We start from the raw sequence: 19529 nt of genomic DNA on the forward strand, positions 1-19529 counted from the left end.
GGGTGCTTTGCCTTGCATGCAGCTGACCCAGGTTCGATTTCCAGCATATGGTCCACCGAACACCAGGAATAATTCCTGGTTGCATGAGCCAGAAGTAACTGGGTGTGACCCAAAAAGAAAATAAATAAATAAATAAATAAATAAATAAATAAAAAGATAGTGCAAGGTTAAGTATTTGCTTTGTACATTGCTGATCTATATTAAATCCCCAGCACCCCACAGAGTCTCCTGAGATTGCCAGCAGTGATCCCTGAACACCAGACTGAAGAATAACTCCTGAGCACAACTGGGTATTGGCCAGAAACAAATAAATAAAAACCATGATTCTTAATTTGTCATATAAGTACAATACTGTTTTATAACCTATTAATATATAAAATAGCTATAAATGTGCCCTATTTAAGTTAGATTATTTTGTGCACTCATTTGTTTCTTCGTATTAGTGATAATGAACAACGTAACTTCAGATCACCTGAATTAATATAGAGCAACTGGAATTTAATCTACACAGGTTAAACACTGAGGGACTGAGCAGAATTTTGTGATAATAAATCTAGAAAAACAGAAGTGAAACAAATGATCTAAACTGGCAGAGGTTCATGCTTACTTCCAGTGTAATTCTGTTGCAATCAGAAAGTAAAATGCATAGGCACTCTTTAGTTAGAATTTGTCTATTCTGTACCTTTAACAAATCTACAAATGTCTTAATAGTAAAAGGAAACATTTTAGCCATTTTAATGTGAAAAAAGCATTTGAACATTAAAATTAAAGACACAAAGTGGTTTACGAAGGACAAAAAAACCCAGCACCACAGAATTGGGGGGAGAAGAATGTTAGTCAAACTACTATGTACTTCAGAAATAAACTCAATAACTCACTAAATGGAGACAGGGACACAACTTTACACATGAGAACTTTTAAAAAATGCTAAGTTTAAGAATTGTGGTTAAATTAGTAGTTATAACAATACCAATACTGTCACTAAAAAAAAAATAGGACATCTAAAAAATAATTAAAACATTTAAAGCAGCAACAAAGTCTACTTTGTTATCTAAAAATATCAATATTTTAGATCAGAAAATATTGTTATCTAATTGCTTCAATATCTTGGCACATTTTGAACATTTCTATTCTACAGCAATACACAGAGGAACAGAAACAACTCCTACACCTCCCACCATTCCCATAAATACAGCCCAGTACTGCTTCCTTACCAAACAAGAAAACTAAATCATTTTAAAATAATTTCTTTGTGGTTTTTCAGGAATCGTATCTAGAATTTAGTTTTCAGAGTTATAGCAACTTTTCACATCTGCAATGCCTTACCAAGCAGGGCAATGGAAATTGAGCCTGGGAGACAGCTCAAATGCGAGAGCACATGCCTAGTACATAGGAGGCAATACTATATTTCCAGCACTGCAGTTCCTCTCCTAGGTCATAGTACCGGGACCTCCCTTCTCCAGAACCACTGAGTGGGGCCCTATTAAAAAATAATTGAAACATATTAAAGAGCAATTTTTATGTTTTGCCTCCAGCTGGCTAAATAATAACTTATTTTGCTACAGTGCCTATTCTGCATTTTCATTTATGTGACAAAGAGTAAACAGTGAATATGCTTTAACATACTCAGGAGGTCGAGTGTCTGGACCAAGATCTCGGTGTAAAGAAATTCTGTCACTTGCAAAAGCATTAAAACAGTGTTTTGCTTCTCCACGTTCTTTTTCCTTCTGCTCTTCAATACTTAAATTGGTGTTCTTGAATGCTTTACCAGAAGCACCAGGGGCATTCGAATCCTGAGGTGGGCGATCAAAAAGAGGTTTCAACTCTGCTGCTGTATAATATCCTTGCAAACAGGGTCTCTCAGCAGTGTCAATATTTTGTCTGTCAGGTGCTCCTATTTGCATTTTTGGCATCGCATCTTTAATATTGTTTACAGCTTCCAGCATTAAATCAAGCATCTTGTTTTTGCTTTTCATGTTTTTTTCCATCCTTGATTCCTCTTTGGAATATTGAACACTTACTTCTCTTTGCATTAAAATCAAAAATATTACAAAGAAAAAAATTACTGCGCCAAGTTTCCAAAACTTCTTGTGGTAATATCTTTTAAGGTGTAATTTTATTAGTCGCTTTATGTGAGCCATTCTGACATTAAAAGGTTGTCACTTGACAAAGAACAGTTACAGTTTTCTCTGTTACTTATAATTTTTATCATAGATTTGCTGGCAGAAAGTTTTCTTTAAATGATAATACCTATAAACAGAAATGATAGAAGATGTTATTAGCTATTTATTGCTGTAGACATAATTCAGTTCATTCATTCTACCTACAACAAAATGCAAGCTACAAGGTACTCTTGCAGTAAAAAGGATAAAAAAGATATCAAGAAAATTACACTTTTAGCAGAACACAATTGGCATAATTAAAATAATGTGTTGGGGCTATTAAATATTAGGGATTCCTCTCTAGTGGGAAATAAAAAAATGCTAATTCAGATTACTATCTTCTATATAGCAAGCATAAAATTATTTTATAAGTAGTGAGAATTAAAAAAGAGCATTGTAACTAAATCATCACCACAGGGCCAAGGAATTTCACAAAACCAATTTTAAAGAAAGGGGGAAGACATATGAAAACAAAGGTATACTGAAAGGAACTGTGAGTTACATAGCTAAATGGGTGAAATTTATTTTATGAATTTTGCCTTTAATTTCTAAACCTCAAATTTTGTCCAACAGAACCACTTAAGATTACAAATCTATGACTCTATTCCAATTAACAAATTAGCTTCAACGAGTAAACAAATTGGCATTCTTCTAAATTAATACACCTGATAGCATTTGTGTATCATGACAGAACCAATGAAGACTAGAAAATTAAGAACATCTAATGTGTCATAACGTAGTACCTAGTTTTAATAGATCACATTAATATAAAATCTTATAGCAAAGAAAAAAACATAAGGCTCCCTTTGCTGTTTCTGAGGAGATAATAGAGATTATAGTGTTATAAAAGCAATGTCTGGTGAAATAAAAAAAATACTACTTTCAGTTGATGATATGAACAAAGAGCACTAACTTTACTAAATAAACCCTGATACATGCTACCAGAAATGGGAGGGGAGGGGAAGGGAGGGGAGAGGAGATGAGGGGAGGGGAGCGGAGTGGAGGGGAGGGGAGGAGAGGGGAGGGGAGGGGAGAATATGGAAGGGGATTGAAGGAGAAGGGAAGGTAGGGAAAGGAAGGGGAGAGAGGAGAGGGAAGTGAAGGGGATGAAAGAGGAAGGGAGGAGAAGGGAAGGGGAGGGGAAGGAGAGGGGAAGGGGAGGGGAGAGAAGGGGAGGAAGGGAAGATGGAGGCTGGATAACAGTAAAGATTGATTTTCTTCGTGATGCTTTAAAACATGCATTGTAAAAGGATTTCAATATAAAACATTATAGTCAAGTAATTTTTCTGGCTCAAAGGTGAAGGAAAATGCCTCTTCTTTCTTTATTCTAGATATATTCTGAAAAATGTTGCTAACAGAAATGAAAGCTGACTTTGGCACTCTATTCTTCGATTTCTTTTCCAAAGCTGTCACTGTATCTTAAAAAGTAAGCCAAGTTCTAATATTATTCTACTCTTTTTTTTCTTTTTGGGTCAAACCTGTCGATGCACAGGGGCTACTCTGGCTTTGCACTCAGGAATCACTCCTGGTGGTGCTCAGGGGACCATATGGGATGCTGGGAATCGAACCCGGGTCGGCCACGTGCAAGGCAAACACCCTACCTGCTGTGCTATTGCTCCAGCCCTTATTCTACTTTCTTTAACAAGTAATGTTACACTAAATAAAATGGAAGTTGAATATGTAATTCTACATAATCTAATTTTTTTCGTTCATAATATTCTTTTTAGTTTGGAATGGACATGTTGGCACCAAAAGATACCACAATTATGATGAACATTGTCATAAAAATAAGATTCGATGCTACTGAGCTTTGGTTGCATTAAGAGCCTCATAAAAAGGCTGAAATGGCTTCTTAAGCTGTTAAATTGTTTCAATTCATAATATAAGGAGTTTCATAACCACACAATTTTGATTATTTAATTGCTTATATATCAAATAGTGTGCTGGGCTATAGCCACAAAATTAAATATACTTCTTTCAAGGTGCAAAGCCAGCATGAAATATGGCATGTCGATAGGCAACCACAAAACAGTGTGATACATACCATAATGTGAGACTATAAAGACAATATGGAAGGTAACCAGAAATGTTAGAGAAAATTTTCTAGAGATAGATCCACTGAGAATAATCTTGAAAAGTAAGCAATTTTTAGGCAGAAGAGCAAAAGTACAGCAAGGAAATGCGGTCAAATTCATCTTTGAATATTCAATGTGAATATTTTCACTTTTTTACATACACAGTGAAAGGCACAAGTACTCTGACCTGTTTGCTCCTGCACTAGGGCAGTCTTGAGCCTTGCCTCTGGCTGGTCTCACTGGGCCTACTCTGGAATGGGAAGCAGAATGCCTCACTACCAAGTGGGTTTCACAGCAGTCTCCGCACCCAAACTGACCTGCACCAGCACACGGCTTCTGAAAATTATTCTTCCTGTCATTTTGTGAGGTTGGGTAGAGGAAAAAAAAGAAAATAACCTTCAGCCTATTTCCTCAGCATCTTCTAGGGTTTCAAACTATAAAGAATCACCCTCAACACAGAAAGAACAACAAAACAATGAAGTCCACCAAGTTCAATGAGTTTAAAACAGTATCACAAAAGGCATAAAAATACAGTATATACTCAGTGTTTTTAGTGACACTATGATGAGAATATTCAGTGAGTTCAAAGAAACGATAGCTCAGGTAGTTAGCAAAGCACAAGAAAGCCTGAGTCAGAAATGACAGAAATGAAGAACATAGTGATATAAAAGTCAATAGAAACTCTGAACAGCAGAATAACAGAAGTTGAGCAAAAGATCAAGGATCTCCAAGATGGGAAAGAGGTCATAGTAGAAGGTGGAAATAGTGAGAAAAAAAAAAATTAACAGCAAACCAGAGAACTGTAAGATCGATTCAAGAGAAACTATCTAAGAATTACCAGAGTCTCTGAAGAACAGGAAGACAAATGTGATGAAGAAATGGTCTTTACAAGAACTTCCAAGAATTGAGGATTACTGGCACAAAGATCCAAGAGGCCCGAAGGGTTTCCGTGAAAATAGATTCAATTAGGAAAACTCCAAAATAAATTTTACTCAAAATAACAAAATTCAGAGATAGAAACAGAATTCCAAAAGCAGCAAGACGATAAAAGGAACTTACATGCAAAGGCTAAGTTCTTAAGATATACAGCAGGTTTGATAAAATGAGTATCATTTGATAAAATGAGACTCTACACGCCAGAAGAATATGGAAGGATATAGTACCAAAACTCAACAAAATAAACATCTCACCAAGAATACTCTATCCAACTAGATTATCATTTAAACTTGTAGGAACAATACAGAGCTTCATTTTCAATATAGGTCAGGCCAGAGTTTAGGGAATCCATAGACTTGAAACAAATTCTGCAAGATGTGTTAAAAGAGTTCCTTTAAAGGAAAGGAAAAGCTTCCCAACATAGGGCATTGAGGACAGTACTCACCCTTGGTGCATATGGTTGCCCGAAAGGTTAAAAATATATAGCAATAAATCATCCCAAATTGATTTTTATTGATTTATTTTATGATAATTCTATTTGCTATTCATTAGAGCAAGTGATATAAAATAAACTTATTACATGTGTGCTAAGGGGCAGAATGTGAGGTGGGAGTGAACCCAGGGATAATAGTGAAGGAAAGAGGACATGGGTAGTATGACTAGTGTTGCAGTATTATGTACCTTTATTATTTATTTTTGTATCCTAAAAAATAAATTTGAAAAACAGGCACAGATACAAAATGGCAGGTGAGGGCTGGAGCAATAGCACAGCAGGTAGGGCGTTTGCCTTGCATGCGGTCGAACCGGGTTCGATTCCCAGCATCCCATATGGTCCCCTGAGCACCGCCTGAGTGCAGAGCCAGGAGTAACCCCTGTACATCCCCGGGTGAGACCCAAAAAGAAAAAAAAAATGGCAGGTAAAGCAGGAAGGTCAGTCAAAGACTAATTCACAACGTGAACTTGGAATCTGTTGATTTTATTGAGTAAACACAACTAAACTGTTTTAAGGAAAGTTATAAACCTACTTATATTTTAGCAAATTACAGGTTCCTCTTCACCAATAAAGGTGATGGAATACCAGAGATGAATAGAACTGACAAAGAGGATAAATTCAACAGATCCAGAAAGTGAAATCACACAGAGGAGAAAGAAAAGAATGGGAGGGAGGTGGGTGGCTAGGAGTAGGGAATTTTTTTCTGCTAAGGGTCATTTGGATATTTACAATTTCATTGCCAGCCCGTACAAAAGAAATGGACAGCTAATGAAAATCAGACATCTCTGTCCATATCAAGGAAAAACCAGGGATTTCCTGGGTATTATATGACCCGTGGCCAATATTTTCTACCCATAAAATGAAGAGACGACCAGAAGAAATTGGAGGAATTTAGGAGACACTTGGACAATTTAGGGGATAATATATATGAGATGTTATGACTTCCAGTTTCTGTAAATAACGCAGAACTGAAAATCAGGGAAACTCTATGGTAGAAAGAGATTTAAAAAAGTCAGTTTTGGCATATAAAAGACTGCCCACAGAGAATATACAAAGGTCAAAGAAACAGCTATTTAAGGAGTAAAGGTGGTAAAAAAAGAGAAACTAAAAAGAGACCAAGGGGAATAAAATATGAAAAAAAAACACAAAAGAATGTGTCTGGAATTAATTTCCAGATAAAATCTCCATCTCCATGTCAAATAAATTAATTTTAATTTTAAATTTTTATCTGTTCTTTGTTTTGTTTTTCCTGGTTTTCCAGATTCTGTACTCAGGGATTATTCCATCACTCTTGGCAGTACTCAGAGGACGATATAAGGTCTGGGGATCGAATCTGAATCTATCATGTGCAAGGCAAGCACCTTATCCACTGTACTATATCTTGGACCTAATCTGCATTTTATTCTTGAGATGCTGTTTGACAGCTGGTTGATCTCTAACACAATTTCATTGTTCATGGTCAATGAGCTTTATTTATTTACTTTTATTTATATTTTTTGGCTTTTTGGGGTCATGCCTGGCAATGCTCAGGGGTGTTACTCCTGTCTCTGCACTCAGGAATTACTCCTGGTGGTACTCAGAGAACATGGAATGGCAGGGATCAAACCCGGGTCAGCCACGTTCAAGGCAAACACTCTACCCACTGTACAAACACTCTGGCCCTGGTCAATGGGTCTTAATGCAATACTAGAAATAAACATTGGCAATGAATCCAACAGACTAAGTATAGTCATGCCCAAGATGTTAGGACTACGATTCAGACAATTTCTGACTAACAGGGCAACAACCTGATCTGAAATGCTCCAGGAAGGTGAATAGACAAAATCTTGAATTTTCATAGGACATTATCATTATCATTACCACAATCTAAAAAATACATTCTGAAGGTCAGGAATAACTCATTGGCAAAGGTGCCCTTGTTTGAAAGCATGTTTATCCGAGCTTGATCCCTGCCACCTTGTATATGTGCTGAGCACGATCCCTGTGAAACTGCAAATAGAAATAACTGCTGCCACAACAAAGTGTTTGATCTCTGGCACACTGCAACTAAATGAGTGTGGACACAACTAAATATGCCCAAGCTCTACAACCACAGAAGACAAATTTGGGTGAGCTGCATAACCAACATGGGTTGCCATTAGGAAAAAAATGGAAGGGAAGAAGAATAAATTAAAAAAAAAAACACAAAATACTTTTATTAAAAAAAATACAGTTGTCCAAAAAATAGTTTAGAAGGTAAGACACCTATCTTGCTGTGGCTAATCCCGGTTGGATCCCTGGCTTGTGGGTCTCTGAGTACTGCTAGGGATTACTCCTGAGCACAGAAGTAGGAGTAGGCCCTGAGTAGAACTGGGTATGACTCCAAAACAAGAAGGAAGGAAGGAAGCTAATTCCTTTCTTAGCTACAGATTGATAAATCATAAATAAACATATATTCATCCTTTCTGTCCCTGTGAGAACAACAAAAAAATCACCTTCTCTCCAGTTCTACTTAGTGAAACTAGATTTCAACAGGTTAAGAATGTGAGACAGAATGAATTGACAGATTCAAGGTGTTGTGACACAACATTAAATAAGGGTCCAAGGAAAGCACAGAGCAGTAGCCAGCAATGACAGAATGATACAATACATCATGTTACAATAGTGATAGTTTTCCAAAAACACTTCAGGCCAGAAAACATATTTGTGTAAGGGAAAAGGAGATTAAAAAATGGTGAAATTAATGAGGCTGCTGAAGGGTTCTTTTTTTAAGAATAAATTATGAACCAGAGGAGTTCTTCATTAATGGTGAATCAATCCTATCATGTGTATGATTGTGTAGGGGATTCAAGAAAATCTCATGAAAAACAGGGTGTCTCTCTACTCTTGATGGTTGTTCTGTCAGTTGCCACACTGTTGGATAAAATTGGGCTGTCCTTGCTCCCCCCACAGGGAGCTTAGGTTTATTGAGCTACTCCCACAACAGTGCCCCTGAGGCACACCCAATTCCATCAAACATTAATAATCCTATATTGCTTTTCTCTTTCATTTATGTCACTGGCATGGTTTAGCAATATCCTTTTTGTGTAGACACAGGGAGACAGTTGGTGCTATGCTTTGTAACATGGGAGTTAATCAACACCAAAATAATATTTACTCCTGGGCATTTATATTTACTTGACTTAAGCCTCAGTTGCCCTTAGATCCTCAAAAGCATGGTCCCAACAAAGGGACTAGATGGATGCAGGGCAAACTTTAAACTGCCCTGGCATTGAACGGGCAGAAACTAAGCACCATAAGTATAATAAGTTAAGAGAATGATCATGGGACAAACTCTGTCATGACCCAAAAAAAAAAAAAGTTAACTGAATAAGGACCCTACTGGGGTTAGGAAAGACTAACCTGGCCTATAGACTATATAGACTATAGTCTGGAATTTATCGTGAGATGTTGCCAGGAAGAACCAACCTTTAAGCTTAATATATCTCTTACCGTGTTCATACAAAATAACTAGAAATATTATAAGAAGTAAACCTGCTATCATTGTTTAAATGGATTACTAGCTGAGGAAAGGATAAAGCAATACACCCTGGATGGAATCCCGCCGTTGAGCGGATCTCCTAGTAATCTGGAGTGCTGAACTCTCAGATGAGATTTTGTCCTTGAGTTAACCTCCTAGAACTTCCCCTGACAAAGTGGTTTTACCTCTGTTTGTTGTTATGACAGTGTTTAACACCACCTACCTGGATACCCACCCTTCATGATTCCTATATAAGTATGCTGTAAGGGGAAAGAGGAGAGGATGAGAACCAAGACTTTTAGACTTGGGGACTTGGGGACTTGGGGACTTTGAAGTCTTTAAAAACTAGAAAGTCAATGACTGGAAGGAGGACTAAATGACAACAATGTTCTATGCTGGGAAGAGAGAGAAACACTCTTCCACCCTGGAGCCTGGGCCCAGTTTTTCCATTCCCAGGTTCTTCATCCATTCATTGCCATCATGGACCAGCCTAGGGAGGCGGCTCTCAGCCACCACAGCTGGAGTCACTCATGCCCTCACATGTTTTTCTTAGAAACTCATACCACACTCACTGTTGGTCACACAGTAGGCCTCAACAAAATATTTGAGACAACAGGTCAACCTGTACCTGCGGGGCAAGTGCATCAGCAGCATGGTGGTGCCCTCAGACTTCCTGATACCCCAAAATTGCCACAGTGCCTTTGGCCAGACCCCAACAACTTGGCACCAAGTTTACCAAGAAATTAAATGGCCAAAATTTAGGTATGTGGAAGCCATGCCCATAAACCACCTTTGACTCAGCCATACAAGCTCATTTATTGGCCTTATTTCAGAAACCCATATATTGTAGGATAACATTGGGTTTGTCCTTTTAGCCTTGCCACAGGGAACTTAGTTTACCTTAAAAAATGTCCTTTCTGTATGGACACAGGAAGACAGTTAATATTATGCTTTGTAATTTGGGAGATGATTGATTCCAATAATATTTACTCCTGGGCATCTGCTTTCTCAACTCACTTGCCCTTAGTTTCTAGCACCCAGAAGCAGGGTCCTGATGAAGGACAGAATGGATCCAGGGCAAGCTGTGAGCTACCTTGGCACCGAAATGGGCCAGGCCAAAGCACCACATGGTTATAAACAAATGCTGTCATGATCCAAAAGTAACGACGACGAGATTAGGACCCTGCTGGGGTTAGGAAGACTAACCTGGCCTGAGGACTATGGTCTGGAATGTATAGTGAATGTCCTCAGGAAGAACCAAACTTTAAGTCTGATATATCTCTTACTGTGCTCATACAGAATGACATTGCTAGAAATATTATAAGTAAATTTACTATAACTATTTAAGTGGATTACTAGCTGAAGATGGAAGAAAGTGACACACCTTTGTTTGGATCCCACCCTTGAGCGGATCTCCTAGTAATCTGGAGCAATCTCCTTAGATGAGATTTTGTTAATCTAGAGAAATGGTCTTACCCCTCTGTGTTGATTTGTTAATGGTCAACCCACCTTTGTGTTACCACCCTATGTGATTGCTATATAAACTAAGACTGTAACAGAATAAGGCACAGAAAGAGAGAGGCAAGACAGAAACAGCAGAGAAGACACAGAAGCAAGGGAGAAGAGGGCTGAGTAAGACAGAAGCAAGGAGAAGACACAGAAGAGAGGGAGAAGAGACAGAGGCAAGACAGAAGAGAAAAGACACAAAGGGAAAAGACACAGAAGCAAGAGAGGAGACAGAAGCAGCAGAGAAGACACAGAAGCAAGAGAGAAGACACAGAAGCAGAGACAGAGAGGTCGGAAGAGACCAGAGGAGAGACTACAGAGACAGAGACAGAGAGACAGACAAAAGAGAGCAAAGCGGCACAAACAGAAGCAAACCACAAAGGAGGAGCCATCCCGATCTGGTCTATACATAGTGGCTTGAGAGCACCGAACGCGAGCAGAGAGAGAGAGAGAGAGAGATAGATAAGATAGATAGATAGATAGATAGATAGAGAGAGAGAGAGAGAGAGAGAGAGAGCCACCCCGAGAGCCCTCAAACAAGCGAACAACAACACACACATCACATCTCCCTGCTCCACACGCAAGCGCTCTTTATATTTTTTTACAGTATATGAATTTCGAAAGACACCAAAAGCCACAGTTAATCTCGGGATGGCACATGGCTGAACAGACTGGGGTAAATTGGAGAGGGTCAGGTTGGCCTGTGCCTTCCCAAGCAGTGCTGCTAGCAATTGCTTGCTTCCACAATCCAAAATCGCCACCATACCCCTGGCCTTACTCCACCATCTCAGAACAGACCTCAGCAAGATATAATCTGCTGAAAATTTGGGTATGCGAGCATTCTGACTAAAATCTCCAGGTTTTCACAAAATTGGGGTGGGCTACCACTCCCAATTCCCAATACACATGGAAGCACTGGCAGTCACCCCCATGAACCAAATCCAGCAGCACCTATAAACTATTACTGGCCTTACTTCAGAGACCAAAATAAATCTCGAAAGGGATCAAAAACCAGAGACACCGAAGCAAGTCCCAGAAGACACTACAGAACCGGAGATCTTTTGGGCCCCATACTCAGCCAATTTCACTGGGGTATCCCAGATGGCGCAGGTGCAGTCTCCCCATCTACTCCAGGTGTAATCCCGGCGACCAAGTGCTTCCACAAGTAAGGCTTAGGTATGTGGGTTCCAGGACTAAATCTCCATGCTGCATGCCAGCAGAGATGCAGGGCAGTCCCTCTCCAGCTCCCCACCCACTCCTCGGCCTGGCTGTCATGCCCACAATGTGCCTCTGAGTGCCATCTTAGCGCACCAACAGCCCTGGCCCAGAGTCGCCCAATTGAATCCCAAAGTGCCCTACAGAAATGTCTCTGGAATCCAACCATTTATTATCTAGGATACCAAAAGCATGAGGCCGCAGAACCCAAGATATTAAAAATGAGCAATGGACAATAAATGATCTAGCATCTGCCCCTGGCTGATAGCCTTGAATAGTGGTGGGAAAGTTCAAGCAAAACATAATGCCCAAAAGTAGAGAGTATTGGGGAAATTGCCTGCCATGAAGGCAGGGTGAGGAATGGGATGAGGGTGGGGATATACTGGGGACATTGGTGGTGGAAAGTGTGCACTGGTGGAGGGATGGATGTTTCATCATTGTACGGCTGAATCTTGAACATGAAAGCTTTGTAACTATCTCACAGTGAATCTCTCTCTCTATGTATATCTATATATATATATATATAGTAATGTGGAATTCATGCCCAATTCAATCAGCTTAATCAATGGCTGAATAAAAAGCAGTACTCCTACATTAAAAAATATGCATATTTAAGATAAAAAGGAAGAAAAAAAGAAGAATATTTTGTTTACTTTTAGAAATATGATAGTGAATTTGTTTCAGTGTTTATTGGGTTCATAACGCTTTCATGCTCAGTGCATAAATTCTTATGCAATCTTGCAACAATCTTAGCAAGTCTTTTATATTCACTTACTGACACTGAGTGTCAAAGAAAATTAAACAGTTTGGCTAATGTTCATTTTAGTACAGGTACAGAATTTCAAAAAAAAAAAAAAACTGGGCTGAAATTATCCTAAATAAGACCTTTTAGAATCTATATCCAAAGACTGGGGGATGTTGTTTAATGGTTAGATTAAGTGCCTTGGGTATTATCCCAGGTACCACACATAAAACTGATACCTTAAATTTAAAGCAGTTAGAGAAAAAAGCTAGGAAAAGCCTGCAAATAATTCTTATCACTCAAGGATAGTTTTATGTTTAAATAAGCTTTTAAAAAAGAGCTATTATTCATGCTCTTTTGGGATAATAATGGCTGATGATGAGACTGAGGGTAAGACTCTTGATATATTTCATATAGAGGTGGAAAAAAATCAAGACTCTTAACAATAAAATACATACTCGGAAAAAAAAGCACAAAATTAAACCATATTCTTAATTCTTATTCCTAGGGAACACTGCCATGTTCCTAGACAATACTACTTGTCACACTTGAAGACCTATTTAAAAAAGAGTAATAAAACAAAACACAAATATTCTCTCCTAGAATCAAATTTCAGTTGGACAAAAAATACAAGCACAATAAGAAATTCAGGATGCTATATTTGCACATTAGAACTGCTTAGCATGAAGGGTTGTACCTGTACTGCTTTTAAAACTTTAAACAGGCCTATTCAAATGGTCATTTGCTAATAAAAGATTACATTCACAAAGGGAATACCATAAAATAGCATGGTATTTCTAGTTAAGCTAGGGGATAAAAATCACAGATCTCGTTTAATTGCAAATATAAATATCTAAAATTAGGGAAAAGTTAATTACAGAGATTGTCTGGTATCTATGCAGAAATTGCAGAGAAGTATTAATAGTTAATAATATATATAAAAACACCATGGGCATAATTCTAACAGTGTGTGAGACTGGCTTAAAAATCAATGGGTTATTTTCAAGAGCAAAATTATGTCTCAATCTGAACAGAAAGAACTAAAATCTAACAAACTAAAATAATCCTACTACAATGCTGTGACTTTTGCATAGTGTTTCTCAACCTTTTACTGACTGTGGCCTGCTTGTGACCTCTTGCTTCCTTTCTATGCCATCCCTTTACCCTCTCCACCCCTTGCCTCCACTCCCCACCATGCTATTAGTTGACATTTTGTCATATTGTCGCACCCACATATGGATTTGCAATATCCCAGGGGCCCACCATTTGGCTTCCAGTTGATATATGCTGATCTAGATTATATTTTTCAAAATTTAATGTGACAACGATTCACCTGTTTAATTCTAATTCAGATAGGAAAATATCAAGTTAAGATCCATCTTTACAGGAATCATGGCTTTTTCTCCAGGTGGAAAAGCACCCAGTGCAATAATATTAGCTTAATTTAAAAATACGAACTGAAGCAATCTTCTATAGCAATGAAAAGCAAAACAATATAACTGCATGTGAATGCAACATATAATACAGTTAGAAGATAGTATTTCTGTATTTGTAATAAACCTTTACAGCTTCAGGGAATTAAGGTCTGGTTCTTGTTGAGTTTAACTGGCAGAAAGCCTAATTGCTATATGAAACTTGCCCGCTACTGAGTTAAAGTATGCTATAAAGAGTTAAGGGTACCACACAATGCAAAAAAAATACAAAATTAATCCCTAAATTCTAGATTACACTGAAGATTAAGTAAAGTACACTATTGTGAATTAATACTTACTGAGTAATCTGTGCCATGCATTATCATCTGAATTTCCTCACTAGACTTAAGGAAGAAAAAAAAAAAATCTTTACCATGATAATAAACCCTTAAGTACTTGGGCAGAAACTTTATTAGGGTCCCCTAATCAGCTGACAAAGTCTTAGGGGATGGAGGAGTAACAGGAAATAATTTCTGCCTATATTTATTGGTAGAATCAAATTTCAGGGTGATTGCTACTGTGGTTTGTTAGTTTTGATTATGCCTAAATCCACGTTTACATCTTCACCAAAAAATATTCTGAAAAGGAAGTGACTCGTAGATGTCTGATAAGTGACAAACATGAAAGAACACTGCATTGAGACAGACAAGGCACATGCTGTTTGTTTCACAGAAGGCAGCAGCAGACATGCCTCAAAAAAAACCTAGCTCAAGATTAAGTAGTGTCACTGTGGGAGCTGAAAAACACCTCTAGGCAGACAGCTGTAAATCTCATGAAATAAGATTTTTTTGTTATAAAGTGGGATATGAAGCGGGAAGACTTTCTGAAAAAAGCTTCTAGGGGGAGGGAATCAGAATGACAGTTAACCACCAGCAACTATGAAGCAAAGATTTTAATACCAAGGAGACTATGATCAAGCATACAACTTCTATTATTTTTGCGTAGCTAATGAAACACTCCACTAACTTATCTCTGAAGGTTAAAGGTCTGGAGAAGCTCTTGACTTGTGGACAACTCTATCTTCACAACTTAGAGCAAATTAGTAACTATTTAGTGAATAGTCTCTATTCACTAAGCTGGCGGCTGGGACAGCCCACAACTCTTTGCTGCCATCTTGCACTTATGAATCAATTGCACACAATGCATGAAAAAAAAATCACTACTTATGGCATACTAGAGATTACAGGAATTTGAGAAGTGGTTTTAGGAGTTCCACTTAGCTGATAGTTCTAACAGGCAGAAGTAGTGCATGCTACAAGATTTGTCTATTTGCTTTGAAACATATTTGCCGGTTTTTGGATTTGTAAGGAGACAAATGCACACTGTTTTGAACAAATAAAGTTAATCATTAAAACTAACACGGAATTAGTGAGTCAAAGGTAATCAAAAAGAATACATATAGGAGTGGGGATGGGGAGATAGTTCAAGGATTAGGGGCATGTCTTGCAGATGCGAGTCCTCATGTCTGATTCCCAGCACCCTTATGGTGGTCCTGGTGGCTTCAGAACTATTTGGCCTGAGCAGCACTATATTGCCAGGTCTCAGACTTGAACTATTGGGTCCTGTTGGCTGACTATTGCTGGGAGTGACCCCTGGGAACCCTAAGCTCTGATAGGAAGTCACCCTCCGAAAAACATAGGAATAGTACCCATAAGGGGCAATCACTCTCCCTAAGGTCAAAGGGCTTTTTACTTTGATCCAAAAGCCCTAAGGATCAAAGTAAAATCTTCCTCTTACCAGGACTAAGATGCAAAAAAGCTCCAAAGGAAACACAGCAATGATTTTTCTGAGGGTGGAAAATGTGCCTCACAGAAGAGATCTGCCTGAAAATCATCCTTTTGAATCCGTGTGAGGTGAAGCAGGTGAAGAACTATTCATAGAAAAGTGTGGAAATAAAGAACTTGCTAGGTACCAAGAACTGATGTTGTTAGTACATGGAAACCTGGAGCAGTGCAGCTGCCTTCTGCAGGAGTCAAGGGTGCGTTCATGGATGGCACTGTCTGCAGCTCCCAAGCAGACAACTGTTGTCCACCTCTGGACAAAATGCACCAGGCAGCAGTGACAAGTATAGAAAAAGTTACCTAGCACTAGAGAAAACTATCCATGGGGAAAACAGTGGCAAACATGTCTTTAGTGAAGATCCTGGCCAGGGAGCTACCTTTTTCACTCCACCCTTTTCACTCCATTGTCTCCCCAGTAACCTCTACTAACAAGTTTCACATTGCACTGGATGAGCAAATATAAGGAAAATATAAGACCCAGTGCCATTACTACAAAAATGGTGAATAGAATGGAGTGGGAGCTGAAAGATAATAAATTAATAAGCAGTATTGCCTCACCTTATGACTACTTAACTTATATGTGTGAGTTCAAAATGTGGATACAGAGGAGAAAGGACAACCCAATGTTATCCAACAACGTACACACTTTCCTGTACAATAACACATCTCAATTCTTGTACAAAAAGTAAATTCCTATGGTCCTCCCTAGATGCAAGCATCCTATTTTTCAAGAGAGGAGAGGAGATGTATAGCTCTAGCAAGTCATTGATTCATTGGAGTGACTATGTGAACTATTTCTCAAATTCTCTCATAGTGCCACCTAATATTATTGCCTAAAACTAAATTGTAAACTTAATCTCTAACAAATGTTCTGTTACTTTAAAATTCATTTAGTAACATAGAATGTTTTATTTAGAAAATGTGAGAGGTCAGTCAGAGAGAGAGAAAAAGAGAGAGAGAGGAAAAGAGAGAGAGAGAGAGAGGGGCCCATAAAATAAGAGAAAGTAGGAATTATAAGCTGAGACACTAATGAGTACAGAATAGAGTAAATATATATTTTAATTAGGAAAATGAAAAGAAAAAACGGTCACCATATACAAATAAACATAAACCTATAAGGATAAAAAATGTACAAAAATACTACAATCACAATCTTCATTAATCTATAATCCACAAGACTACAATTGATAATTATGGCTTCTTTCTATGATCAGTTCTGTATGTTACCTCATGCTCAGGCATTCAGTGTGTCCCCAGAAGTTGTCACTGGCAGAAAGGGAACATCCATATCCAGAATACTATTGCATTTTAATTATGATAATCTCTGTTCCCTCAATGGGAAAAAATAGCGAATACAATCAGCATGCCACTCAATGGCAGAATGGAGTTCCTAGGGCACTTAGTGCTGGTTTCTGCAGACACTCAACTGCATAAAAGAATTCTATGTTGCTTCATTCATGCACACATACTCCCTCCACTATGTTCATGGATCCACTACACAGGAATTAAAGTGCCTATGCAGAGAGACTGACTGACATCCACAAAATGTGTCAGTTTGTCTATTTGATTTTTAAGAGCAAAAGATTTTTATGTTGGGGATTTAGATGGGGCATAGATTTCTTCAAGGTCTCCCTTTCTTCAAAGATTCATCCCCAGACAGCTTCCTCAAATGTTCCTGTCATCATTCTTCTAATTCTGTTCCTTACCAGTCTAACCATAAACAACTGTCCATGGATAGTTATAGATTAAGTACTTCAGATACAGTGGCCAACATAGTGGGACAACTATATCTGGCTGAAAGATGTAACAATGTTCCTTCACTTTTGCCTTTCATGGATTACTCATGGGTACAACTACAGTGCTGCAGTTGTTCTATGTCCAGTCAATCACAGCATATCCTGAGGACATGCAGGTTAAAAAAATCTTTGAGTTTGTTTTTTCTTAGTTTTTTGTTATTGAACCACTGTATGATAGACTCTTACAAAGCTGTTCATGATAGGTTGCAGTCATACAGTGTTCCAACACCCATCCTTCCACCAGTGTATATTTCCCAGCACCAATGCTCCCGGTTTTCTTCCCACCACCCCCACCCTGTACCCCAGAGCCTGCCTCTTTTATTTCTCCATCAGCTAGGTAAAGAAAACCCACAAGAGGCAAAAGGCATGAAATGAAAAGGAGGCGTACACTAGGAATTGGTATTAAGAGTCTCAATAGTTGCTCATGCAGCTTACTATACTTTCCAGATATGCCCATATTCTTTTTCTTACATACCATTTCCACTGGCTGAGAGTGCTGCCAGACACACCAAATTATGGCTAAGTAGGTCAAACAACACTCAGACAGTGATAAGAAAGTCTGGTGCATATGGTAATCTGACACTTCAAGGTCACTTATTCAATGTCTACTTAGTCACAAAAAGAACTATTTTATCAAAGGGTCAGTAGTTATCTGATTTAGAGATTTACTTTAAAACCTCAGTCATCTACACTGTGATTCTGCTACTGATGCTTGCTAGATCTTGCTTCTGTACAACATTCCTATTTCCCACACACACATAAAAATCATTAGATCTGTTTGGTCATAGAGCAAGAATGCATGAAGTGTGCACTGTATCCTGGATTTGCTACAATCTTCTTTTCCTCTTTAATCATTCAAAATTAGCAGGCTTAAAAATTACTCTAGGTAGATTAAAAGAACATATAATCAAACATGGCATACAGGCCTGCAAAATCAGAAAGGCCTAGTGAGTATAATGACCACTGAAGACTCAGAACTATTACTAAATTCAGACCTCTTTGAATTTTATTTATTTATTACTAATATTTTAGTTTTTTGGTCATACCCAGCAATGCTCAGGTGTTACTCCTACACTCAGGAATTACTCCTGGTGGTGCTCAAGGGACCATATGGGATGTCGGGGATGAAACCCAGGTAGGACACATGCAAGGTAAGTGCCCTAATCACTGAACTATCTTTCCAGTCCCTGCCTCTGCATTTTTAACTGCCTAATTTATTTCTCCCTGGTTTAAAACCTTCATTAAGCTATCTAATTTACTTGCCACTTTCTGTTCATCGGAGCAAATAAATATTATATCACCAACATATTGAACCACACTGAGGTTACATATTATCTTGGGATGATTAAGATTTCCAGGATAGGACAACTGACCATTTTCTGGGGCAGACTGTTAATACACACTGATGGTCCTGTTAAATGATGTGAATTGTTTCTAGTGTGGCATGGAGATAAAGAAAATAACCAAGTCAATAGGTACATACCAAAAGTGAGGGGCTATATTTATTTGTTCATAATACTATATTTGGGTCAATAACTAATCTTGTGGCCAATCAATGATTATGTTCACAATAGTACAGTTATAAGATCCGTGTAACTTCTGCACAATTCTAATAAGTGAGGTAAATAAAGATGCAGTAGTTATTACAAGTCTTATTTTAAATTATTGATGATGGCATCAATCTCAACATTTTTTCACAAGAACAAAAATATTCCTTCATATTTACTATCTTAGAAGGGAGAAGAATGCTCTAGGCTTCCACTTAACTCACCTCTCACAATAGTCCTCAATCCATGATTAGAGCACCAATACAGGGAAACTGTCAGTTATCCAGTTAACTCCCAATTATACA

The 19529-nt window shown here is 38.2% G+C and overlaps 1 protein-coding gene across 4 annotated transcripts in view; it reads right to left on the minus strand.

The window, feature by feature from the left end:
* The window catches only part of GALNT3 (polypeptide N-acetylgalactosaminyltransferase 3), a 111928-nt gene that overhangs the window by 26860 nt on the left and 65539 nt on the right, over positions 1–19529 (minus strand). For all 4 annotated transcript variants that reach the window (XR_008627445.1, XM_055123404.1, XM_055123403.1 and 1 more), the window contains exon 2: positions 1627–2250. Coding sequence is in view for 3 of the 4 variants with exons in the window: in XM_055123404.1 (XP_054979379.1) it covers positions 1627–2141 (515 nt within the window). In the remaining variant the exon portion in view is untranslated. The remainder of the gene's footprint in view (positions 1–1626; positions 2251–19529) is intronic.

Source organism: Sorex araneus, chromosome X, assembly GCF_027595985.1.
Source record: "Sorex araneus isolate mSorAra2 chromosome X, mSorAra2.pri, whole genome shotgun sequence".
In the NCBI taxonomy this organism is placed as follows: Eukaryota; Metazoa; Chordata; class Mammalia; order Eulipotyphla; family Soricidae; genus Sorex; species Sorex araneus.